The following is a 12,116-nucleotide window of genomic DNA, read 5'->3' as shown; positions in this document are numbered from 1 at the left end:
AGGCAGGATTGTTACAGGGTACCCATGTGCTATGCCAGCATTTAGTCAAGGTCAGGGGGCACAGGCAGGGGAAGCAATGTGTGCTCCTGCCCGTACACCATTATCTGCGGACCCCATGGACACAGTGCAAGGAGTCCATACTCCGTAAACCGCTGAGAAGTCAGCGATGTGCGAGAAGAGTAAATTTAAAACGTGGTATAAAACAGGACTTTGGGTGTCAATTTCTTTATTAAAAAGGCAAAATCCATAAATAAAGTATATTAGAAAAATTATTTTTTAGAAGCGTTTCCTGGAGAGATGTACAACACCAGTGTTTGGAGAAAGCGGTTCCTGAGCGGGTTCTTCATGACGAGACTGAATACTAGTCTAGATCATAATGGGAACCTGCCATCAGGACTCAGAGTTGCATTTGCCTCTGTAACGCCCCATGTAACAGACGCCCGGTTCCCAACCATAGGTGCCATGAAGCAAGGAACATTCCCAATGCTGAGGGATGGAGCAGGAGAGGTTCAGGAGATGACACAGATATGGATCAGTGGACTTGGACCATCACTAATTTCCAAACCAAAGGTGCAGTGATGGAGCCTGAACCCCTTTCTGGAGCTACTGGGAGGTTTCCTATGATGGAAAGGGGTCAATAAATATCCAGAGAGTCCGGCAGGTGCAGCTCAGATAGAGCAGATTCCGCTGTACGTATCTGCTTCCAGAGCATGCATGAAAGAGTATGCGCCCTGGGCAGTGAACATGTGAGTAAATCATATGACTGTCATGGATGCAGCGGGCGTAAGTGCCAACTTTTTGCAAACCGGATCTAGGGCAGCAGGGGACACTGAACCGGGATGCTCATGGGGCTTAGGGTTTCCTAGGCTAGTACCCACAGGGTTAGGGCATTATAGAGATTATTTTTGAAAGTGGCCAGCCCCTTCAAAGATAATGCAGTAGCTTTACAACTGAATGCAAATGACCAACCCAGCTCTGCTACATCTTTACACCTGCTTATTCTGGGTAACTCTGGCTCCCATGTTCGGCGACTAAACCACAGAGCTCGTGTGTCACGGTGGACAGGATACAAGATACACAGAATACCACCAAACAAGTGTCTGGGCAAGAAGCTGGGGATAAAGGTCACCTCCTGACAAATCCCTACCTGCTCTCCCTAGACTTCTATGCCCACGTTCAGACCCTGAAGGTGGGAATAAACGTTTCCCCGTGCCTAGGCTGAAGATTCCCTAAAATCCCTAAGATGGTGAAAGGGGGAAAGAGGCAGCCTGCTCCCTCAGGACCTGGAGGGGGCAGGCGTCTCTCTAACAGCCTAGACAGACAACCACAAGAAAACAAAACCAACTTATCTTGTTACTGAGCAGGAACAGCAAATCCTTCCTTCCTTCCTCTGAGCAAAACAGAAGCTATAACCCACACAGGACACTGGGAGTGGGCGTAATTTAAACTCAAACCAACGACCCCACTCAGTGCACCTGGAGGGAGGCGGATATAGCTCAACTCCAAAACAAAAATAAAAGGCTACACACGTGCTGCTAACCTGGCCGACCTCCGCACATAACCTGAGCAGGGCATGACATCGTGCCAATGGAGCTCAGTGCAAAGAGATTGAGTACAATGGCAACTGTATAAATTCGTATGAACTGATCTCCCCCTAGTGGTGGCTGCTGGCAGCCATGTTTCTAATGAGGGCAAGCAGAAGATGTAGAGCAGCATAGAGGAGATTTATCAATGTATTTATGGCAGTGTTCTGGTGTAAATACATTGAGAAATATGGTGTTCAGAATGAGGTTGGGTAAAGTGGGTGAGAAAATTAAAGAAATTCTTGTAAATTTGGCAGAAATTTTGCTGGGCGGGGGGCGTGTTGCTATGGGCCATATGATATTTGTGTATGCCCCTGATGCCCATATACACACACACACACAATACAGGAAGGGTGTGTCTCCAACATGGCTACCTCCAGGAAACGTTTTAAAATAACGTTTTAAGATAGGTCATCAATATCAAATCAGCGGGGTCTGACACCTGACACCCCTACTGGTCAGTTGTTTTGGGCAGCCGCCAGTGGCAGACACTATATAGTGGGTTAAAATCTCCGTACACTGTGTGGTTTCCGATGCCAGAGTACTGAAGCTTAGCTTTCATTCACTTGAAGGAGAACTAAACTGCAGTACCCGGCATGGCCACTACACAGTGTACGGCGCTGTCTGCTTCCGACTCCATCCACGGCATAGTTTCCAGCACCGGGGTCAAAACAGCTGATTAATGGGGGTGCTGGATGTCAGACCCCCCAACGATCTGATACTGAGGAGAGGTCATTGATTATCTAAGTCCTGGAAGACCTACTTTCTATTAACTGCCAAGTTGTCACAATTTAATGAAACACCTTGAATATTACTGAATTGAAGCCATCACATCACATTTCCCGCTAGATAAGTCGTTTGCTTAATTAGAAATATTCAGGAAAATCACACCCAGGAAACTTTTCTACGCAGCAGTAATTAATTCCTTTTGATTAATTTTATGGGTGTAAAGTATCTTTTGATGCTTTCGCTTCATTGATTCTGTCATGGATCAGGAATATTAATGCAGTCCAGAGAAAGCAGGGCCGAATTTATTGCTTATAGGGGGTCTGTCACCAAAATATGACGTTATACGTGGTGTCTAGCACACCTATCCACGATTCAAACGCGCCGGCCTCCGGTCCTCCTGTTTGCTTCTGGTCCGACCCTTAGTCACTGCTTTCACGCCGATGCTGGCGCATGCGCACTACATGTAGCGATGCCGTGCCCACAATGGGCATCACAGTGCGGCGCATGCCCGCGCTGGCGGTGCACTGCGCGCGCGCCGGATATCGGCCGGTCCTGTGGATGACGCAAGGGACATGCAGGGCGGGCCAAGAAAGAGGCTGGGAAGGAGTAATGTAAAAAGAAGGCAGAGCGGCCTGGGCTCCTACACACCGCACCCCGTCCCCCTCCCCGGGCACTTGCGAGCCCTCATTTGCATATTAATTAAACAGCGTTTAAAAAATTACAAAGGTACCATTTGAATCATGGATAGGTGTGCTAGAGAGCCATGTAAGTGGTGTATAACGTCATATTTTGGTGACAGACTCCCTTTAAAGGACACCTGTCGGCAAAATAGACCTTCTTAAAAAAGACATACTTTGTGGTAGGGTTGATCCTGCTGATTAAATGATACCTGTCTTCTTGTGAAAATCTGTTGTTGCATTCCTGAGAAAAAAGACTTTCATATTTTATAAAAGTGAAGGCTTCAGTGCACCGTGGGGCGGGGTCACCGTGGGGCGGGGTCACCGTGGGGCGGGGTCACTGTGGGGCGGGGTCTGAAGCTTTAGAGCGCTGGTCATGCCCCCCCGGTGCACTGAGACCATCAATGGCAGAAAGAATTTAAAAAAAATTCTCTCAGGAATGCCACAACCAATTTTCACAAGACAGGTGTCATTTTAACAAGCAGGATCAACCTTAACCAGCAATATGCTTCATTTAATAGAGTTGATCCTGCTGACAGGTGCTCTTCAACTTGATGGACTCAATCACGGAGTGTGAACTATTATAACGCTGAGTTATTATTTTATATTGCCATGCATATACGGTATTTTATCTGGAACAAGTTGCATTTTTTAATAACACCATTTAATTGTATTGAACAATGGCCCAAAAATTATTTGTGGGATAAAACCTGAAAAAAAAAAAAAGCACAATTCAGCCAAGTTTTTTGGGGTCTTGTTTTTATGGCATTCGCAATATGAATATGACCTTATTCAGCGGGACGCAACGATTACGCCAATATCAAATTTTTAAAGCTTTTATTATGTTTAACTACTTTGAAAAAAAATATACATTTCAATAAATTGAAAAACAATTGTTTTCTTGCATCGTCATAAATGTTTTATATTAACTTTTTAATATTTTTTTTATATTTCCATTTACAAAGCTCTGTGTGTTTTTTTATGGCGGCAAACTGTAGTTTCTATGCAACTTTTTAATCACTTTTTATTCAATTTTAAAAAAAAACTGTTGATTTGGACATTTTTTATTAACTTTTTTAGTTATAGCCTTCAGTGTGCAGCATATAAACTTTAATATTTAAATAGTCAGGCTTTTTTGGACATAGCGATACCAATGATGTTTTTTTTATTTTTATTGTTTAATAATTTTTTATTTTTTTGTCTCCCTAGCAGACTTGAACCTACAATCATTCAGTCACTTCTACCATAGACTGCAAAAGTATACTATTGTAGGCTATTGGGACTCTTGGCACTACCTATTATGCCCTGCCACAGGCAAGGCTTAACAAGCAGATCACTTTGGCTGGCTAAAGGTGGATTTAGATGGGAAGATTCTCCAGCGTTCCTTTCTGACAGTCGGCTGCTTGTTCAGTGAAGGAGACCGCTGCATGATCTCCTTCACTGTATGAGGAGGGGGGGGGGGGGTCACTTTAGAGATCCCTCGTCCTCATACAGAATCATTGTTTCTGGGCAGCAGATGACTGTTTAGGCCTCACGATCTGCTGCCCAGAAACTATGATCGGTGGTGCCTGCATGAACGACAGGATGACCTGATGAAAGAGCATTTCACTCATTCACCTGGTGATCGGCGACACATTTACATGGGCATATTGTCGGGAGTGACAGTTCCCGATGATATGCCCGATTCTCGAGCTGTCTAAATGCACCTTTAGGAGCTTTTGACAATTTCCCAGGCTGCCAAGAAAAATGTTTGGCACCTTGCGATTTCACTGGGCTGATTGGAGGTCAGAGGGAGCCCCTTATCCTCCCAGATGAAATGGTTCCTAATGACCACGACCTCCGAGGAGTTAAACGACAGGGATTGGCATGATCTCCAATCGTGGTAATAGTGGTCAGGTATCATCTGTATTACACAGCCAGCACCCATCACATATGGAGGGGAGATTGTTACTGGGTAAAAATTTCGGGCTTTCAGGGAGGGAACCACAGGTCGTACCTTCCAACTGGCACTGCGAGCAGACTGAGGTCATGGATGGCAGACTACATGGCTAAATGGGCACAGCTATTATCAGAAAGTATAGTCATGAAATACTGCTCCATAGCTCCCAAGTAAGCCCCCAGTGTCCCGGTATACCGTACATTTCTGTACAGTTTGGGAAAAGCTTTATGTTAACTCGATAATCTGAGCTGCAGTCCTATGTAAAGACACAGATCATGGGCGTAGCGAGGGGGCTGGTGAGCATGTGCCCTCGATGCTGGGTGTAAGGGGGCACTTCTATACGAGTAGTGCCAATGTAATGATATTAGACCACTTCTGCGCGACTCTTGCCCTACCTGGGCGCATAGGGAGAAAAAAGTCTTGCGTTACTTTGTGGAGGAAGGGCAGCCAATTAAATCCCACAAAAAAAAAAAAAAGCCCAACTCTGCCATAGATAGCACACTGCCACATCTCAGCTTGCCAAGTGACAAATTCCTCACAACTACACGTACAGATACAGCTCGGTACAAGTTGGAAACATGATAATGTATCATTTACGAATGGTGAAGCGACAGGGAAATCGATGTAATGTGGCGCTCGACCTGTCTGGCTCGCCAACAGCTGCTCACATTGTTCAGCCCGTACTAAATGCAAAGTAATGGAAAGTTATTCAAGCTGTTGACTCCTGAAGAGATGATGAGCGCAGCCGTCGAGCAACGCGGCAGAAAGGTCACGCTGAAATTCAGCGCTCGTGAGATTAATCCCCATAACTGCAAGCTCCAACCTGACGGTAATGTGGCATTTCATCACACTCTGCGTCTAGAGGTTAGCCCATCACCGCAGCAGTCGGAATGATTCCCTGGTGGAACAGAAGACTGGCGCTTTACGCACGCTCCAACTACCCTGGAACGAAATCCACAGCGAAATCTACGACAAATCCACATGTAATAAATTCAGGATTTGCTGTGGACTTTTGTAGAGCTCCTTGTCCGCTATAGAAGACACAACTTTTCCTGGTTTGTGAGTGTCCATATAATAAAACCAGTCGCTCAGCGCCCACTTTAGTGTCAGCCACGAACAGCCCCTATAATAATACCAGTCAGACAGTGCACTCTTTAGTATCAGCCCAGTGGCGTAACTACGTAGAAATGCCTGGGCCCGATAGCAATTTTTGCAATGGGGCCCTCCTCACATATAACCCTCACTCCTGCAGCTAATCAAGATCGGCCCGGCAGCCGCTCTGTCCGTTTCCTACACATATATACTGCACGTCATGTCACTGTATACAATGTCACTGTATAATACTGTTGAGGGGTCCCCAACAACAAAATCTTTCAGTCCTCCTTTCAGGCGGCCCCCTTTTGAATTTGGGCCCCATATCAGCTGCTTCCCCTGCTTCCACTATAGCTACACCTCTTTATCAGCCATGTAGAGCCCCTATAATACTGCCAGTCACATAGTGCCCACGTTGGTGTCAGCCACATACAGTCCTATAATAATACCAGTCAGACAGTGCCCACGTTGGTGTCAGCCACATACAGTCCTATAATAATACCAGTCACATAGTGCCCACTTTGGTGTCAGCCACATACAACCCCTATAATTATACCAGTCAGACAGTGCCCACGTTGGTGTCAGCTACATACAGTCCTATAATAATACCAGTCACATAGTGCCCACTTTGGTGTCAGCCACATACAACCCCTATAATTATACCAGTCAGACAGTGCCCACGTTGGTGTCAGCTACATACAGTCCTATAATACCAGTCAGACAGTGCCCACTTTGGTGTCAGCCACATACAGTCCTATAATTATACCAGTCAGACAGTGCCCACTTTGGTGTCAGCCACATACAGCCCCTATAATTATACCAGTCAGATAGTGCCCACATTGGTGTCAGCCACATACAACCCCTATAATTATACCAGTCAGACAGTGCCCACGTTGGTGTCAGCCACATACAGTCCTATAATACCAGTCAGACAGTGCCCACTTTTGTGTCAGCCACATACAGTCCTATAATAATACCAGTCAGACAGTGCCCACGTTGGTGTCAGCTACATACAGTCCTATAATACCAGTCAGACAGTGCCCACTTTGGTGTCAGCCACATACAGTCCTATAATTATACCAGTCAGACAGTGCCCACTTTGGTGTCAGCCACATACAGCCCCTATAATAATGCCAGTCAGACAGTGCCCACTTTAGTTTGTACAAAAAAAGAGCAAGGATTTAACAAGGTAAAAAAATCTCATTTTATTTGTTATAAATCACATGAACATTACAGGTGAGACTCAAAAGGGACAGAACATGGAGACTGGGCCACAAAAGGGCTCTGCAATGTGGAGAATCACAATGGGGGATAATGTGACCATATACAGCAGGTAACAGACAATAAACAGAAGCTGTGAACATTGGAGTAGTTGCGGGTGCAATTGCTGTCCCCTAGTGTTGAACAACCTCCTGACGAAGTCTACGTGGCGAAACACGTGTTGAGGTCGAAGCAGTGGGGGAACCGTGTCATCATTTTTCCGCAGCAACATGGGTAGGTAACATGGTATCTGTATTAGGGTGGGACTAGTGACTTACAGTTATTGTTATATGCCATCTTTATGAGTAGTATCGCACCGTCCAATTATACCCTACAGCATCCATTGCTGGGACGCTGTGAATAAGAGCTAGGTAGTTGTTCAACACTAGGGGACAGCAATTGCACCCGAACTACTCCAATATTCACAGCTTCTGTTAATTGTCTGTTACCTGCTGTATATGGTCACATTATCACGTTATCCCCCATTGTGATTCTCCACATTGCAGAGCCCTCTTGTGGCCCAGTCTCCATGTTCTGTCCCTTTTGAGTCTCACCTGTAATGTTCATGTGATTTATAACAAATAAAATGAGATTTTTTTACCTTGTTAAATCCTTGCTCTTTTTTTGTACAAGTTGCAGTAAGTTGGTGAGTGAGGTTCGGTTTTTGGGTTATTGTAGGCTCTAAGTGCCCACTTTGGTGTCAGCCACATACATCCCCTATAATATTGCCAGTCACACAGTGACCCTATAATGATACCAGATGGGCAAGTCAAAGCAATGAAGATGTTTTCTGAAGGAGAGCAAGCAGAGATCCTGAAAACTGGGAAGAATATAAAGTACATTGGAAAATATCATAACTTTTCATCAGTACTTACCTTGCGGGGCAGTCCTGTAGGTTGCACTTCTTCTGCCTTGGCATTGGATGCTCATTTGGGTCACAGAATGTATTTTTCACCACTCCTTTTCCTTTGCTAACACATCTGGCAACCTGGCGCTGAAGGCCTGCGAGATAGAAGAAGACACCTGAACACCTGGGTAACACCTTTCTCTTCTAACATGATGCATTTAGCTTCAGCAAGTACCTACTGTACAGTAAGTCACAGTTTACAGCCACCACTTTGGACAGAGTCACTCAGGCTTCATAGAAATGCACAGTCCCTACCGTCGATATAACCTTGCACTTTATATCTTATTTCATGACTGCTGCAGTTTTAGATCACATTTGAGTATGTTCACACAATATTTACCCAAATCCGTATCAAATAGATGTGGATTTGTTGAGGATTGCTGCAGATGTCTCTTTATGCACGTCTCGGAGAAGGCGCCCGAAAAAGAAGATCACCGCTACCGGGAAGATGGGTGACGAAGAGGGGTGCATCCGGGGACTGCAGAGCTTGTCCCTTCAGAAAGTGTCATCAGAGAGGAACGATTTGGTGCCCAGAGAAAGTTAATATATTCGACGAAATCAGGAGACAACTGAGGTTACCGGCCCTATCTCTTCACTGTTTAGTGGGAGCTGCCCCTGATGGTTCTTCTCTTTCTTCTCTGGATGAGTGGGATTCCGGGAGTCCACTATGTACAGATGTGCCCTCCTCACTTGATCCATACTCGTAAGTAGGCCTGTAGACCATTCTACAAAAACTGTCACATGGAGCCAATGTTTCTTTTGTCCCAGTATGGACTGATGCCAGTTCCCCACGGCAAGTGGCAGTTCACTAGGCCACTACACAGCCTGCTGGTTCTTTAACATTCAGGACTCCCTGCCTTATAACCACTGTTTTCGCCCAAGTTGCACCTGGTTTGTGCACAGTTTTCCTTTCCCATTACCTATTCAGGTTGATAAGGGTTATGCAACAGGACTATCATGTTCTTTAAAGTCATTTTACCCAGAAAGACATTTTTCTGTGACTTGTTTATGTGCAATTTCTAGGTTTGCAATTTCAACAGACTTTTTGCACTTTTCTTATTATGCTGCACTTAAAAGTTTTATATGCTACAGACTTATTTACTTGGACTTTGCCATGGACTTTATATTTTGTTTGTATGATCAACGCCCATTTGTGTCACCGGCAAGATCAGAAGAAAACGCCGGCCCATATCCCATTTAGCGTTTTAATCACTTAAGTTATTATGTCCTTCTATAAGGTGTATTTTTATAATGTGCATTTTCATGTTACTTGTTATTTATACCTGTATGCTTGTTTGCATGCTTGCCTTTTTGTATCTTTCAGGAGACTTTGTCCAGAATGTGTCGAGGTTGACACATCTTAAACAAAGGGGGTATGCAGTGTCCCACTAGCTTATGTGGGAACTGCAAAAGCTTTTTGTTGTCTTCTGTAATTTCATGCTGTATTGTGTTATCTTGTGATATTCCTTTTTACCAGGCTGTCAGGTGCACTACATACATCCACCACTAGATGGGGTAGCACCACAGTATAAATAGTGTAGTTCAGGCCTAGTTAGGGGTCTCTCTGTTGAGAGTTGGAAGTGTGAAGGAGATGGAGTGAGGAGCTAAGGGGGAAGGAGAGGTCCCCTCTCCTCTCAGCTCTCTCTGGAGCTCCACGGCCCAGAGAAGCCATCGTGCATCTCAGCATCAAAGCCAGGAAGACAGGCAGAGGAAAGTCTACATTTATTCTGCAGGAGTAAGTGAATTTCTTGTATTATTGGATCAAGACAAAGGAAGGAAAAGGCCATTATTGTAGGCTCTAGGTGCCTTTGTAATTAGGTGAAGGACTTATTAGCAGCCTCACCGTTATTCTTAAGACAGATAAGGATTCTGTCATATCACTTGTGTAGAAGAACAAGACTGGGACTACCTCAACTAAGACTGAAGCAAGGCAAAGAGCTGAATATCAGTGAGTACATAACTTACCACCCTAGCCTGACACATTACCACCAGCACAGCCTGTTACTGGGATTAATCACATCCAACTTGCATGTGTATCAGAGACTGTTTTATTGCTGGATGTAAACTGTTATCAAGAACCTGGTTATAGTAAAGGTTACCGTTGGATTTAAAGGGTTTCTATCACTTGGTATGACATAATTAGCTGTCAGACACTAGCGATCCGCTAGTGTCTGCTCTGGCCAACCATCCTACTATAATCACTTGTGGGGCAGCGGTTTTGCTAAAAAACTAACTTTTATAAATATGCTAATGAGCCTCTAGGTGCTATGTGGGCGTCATTAGCACCTAGAGGCTCCGTCTACCTTCATACACAGCCGCCGCCCAGCGCGTCCCTCCAGCCCGCCCATGTCCTCCTCCGTGTGACGCAGCGGCCGAATTCTCGCGCATGCGCCGTGCGCGGCTGTATTTGGCGCATTTGAGACGTGAGCTCGGAGCGGTCAGACATTCAATGCGCATGCGCCGAATACATCCGCGCATGCGCATTGAATGTCTGACCGCTCCGAGTTTAGACATCTCAAATGTGCCGAATACAGCCGCGCACGGCGCATGCGCGAGAACTCGGCCGCTGCGTCACACGGAGGAGGACATGGGCGGGCTGGAGGGACGCGCTGGGCGGTGGCTGTGTATGAAGGTAGACGGAGCCTCTAGGTGCTAATGACGCCCACATAGCACCTAGAGGCTCATTAGCATATTTATAAAAGTTAGTTTTTTAGCAAAACCGCTGCCCCACAAGTGATTATAGTAGGATGGTTGGCCAGAGCAGACACTAGCGGATCGCTAGTGTCTGCCAGCTAATTATGTCATACGAAGTGATAGAAACCCTTTAAACCTGCCTCATTCTTCCACACGACTACTACTCTCAACATTTTGCACCACCAAGGTTCTGGCGTCACGACAAAACCTAAACCAGCCGCATAAGCACTCAGAAACCATCCACCATCAAGGGCACCTCAATCAGCACCTGGCCGCTGTCCCCTGTAACGGAGTGTGCCCCAAAGAATCCAGTGCTGTTCTCCCCTTCACTGCACTGCTGTCCCAGGGAGGCGACTGCTAAACAGTTAGTAACCGATGAACTGTCTGTACATTCCGGCCCACCGTACCCCTGCGGACTGGCACGGTGCACGGTCCTCTATGCTCCCTCCACTTTCCATGTTCTGGTCCCACCAGTGTTGACATCTGGCACAGCATGGACATGGTCACATGCTCCTCTGTGGCCAATGAGTGGCTTCAGCAGTGATGTGGCCACAAGCAGCACGTTACCTCTGAAGCCAGTCACTGGCTGCAGCAGAGCATGTGACTATGTCCATGCTGTGCCAGATGTCAACACTGTGCGGACCAGAACATGAACACAACGGAGGCAGCGAGGAGGACTGGAGTGGCAGGCAGCAGCTAAGTACGAACCTTCTGTTTATGGAGGCAGGCTGCGGGCACTTGGTAAAAACGTATTATTCCTGGAGAACCCCTTTAAGCAGTTTTCTTCCAAATTGACTTCAGATGTCATGTGCAAAAGGACATAAACAAAAAGGAGAAGGAAACCAGATCAGCTCACTGCTCTAAGAACAGAATCTAACTGTCCGAAATGCATTGAATGTATTCCTTTCATGAATGCTACTGCTAAATGTATTCAAAGTTGGCTGTTCAGGGGGCGAGTCCTTGTTCTGCACCCGTAACAGTAGATATGGCAGATGGCAGTCAAAGGATGCAGCTGAGCATGTGCGACCACCTCAGTGGGTGGATGGAGAAATTAGGAAAAAGAGCAAACAGCAGGTGGCGCTCTTTTAAATTACATGCAATTGCAAAAGTATTCAGATTCAGACACTGTTTTGAAATATGTCGAATATTTTTTCGTGGAGGGTTTTGACTCCTTCTGGATCAGTCAGGGTTAACCTGCTTGAACACGCCGAACCTGTGCTTTATTTCAGCCTCGC

At 45.8% G+C, this 12,116-nt stretch overlaps 1 protein-coding gene across 1 annotated transcript in view; it reads right to left on the bottom strand.

The window, feature by feature from the left end:
* The window catches only part of ADAMTS12 (ADAM metallopeptidase with thrombospondin type 1 motif 12), a 527,800-nt gene that overhangs the window by 77,030 nt on the left and 438,654 nt on the right, over positions 1-12,116 (bottom strand). Inside the window, 1 exon segment of the mRNA XM_040421001.1 lies at positions 8,156-8,282. Within this exon segment, the coding sequence (XP_040276935.1) occupies positions 8,156-8,282 (127 nt within the window).

The sequence above is a fragment of the Bufo bufo genome, chromosome 2, assembly GCF_905171765.1.
Source record: "Bufo bufo chromosome 2, aBufBuf1.1, whole genome shotgun sequence".
Classification (NCBI taxonomy): Eukaryota; Metazoa; Chordata; class Amphibia; order Anura; family Bufonidae; genus Bufo; species Bufo bufo.
Note: the sequence above shows the minus strand (reverse complement) of the source record. Positions and strands in the feature narration are given on the sequence as shown.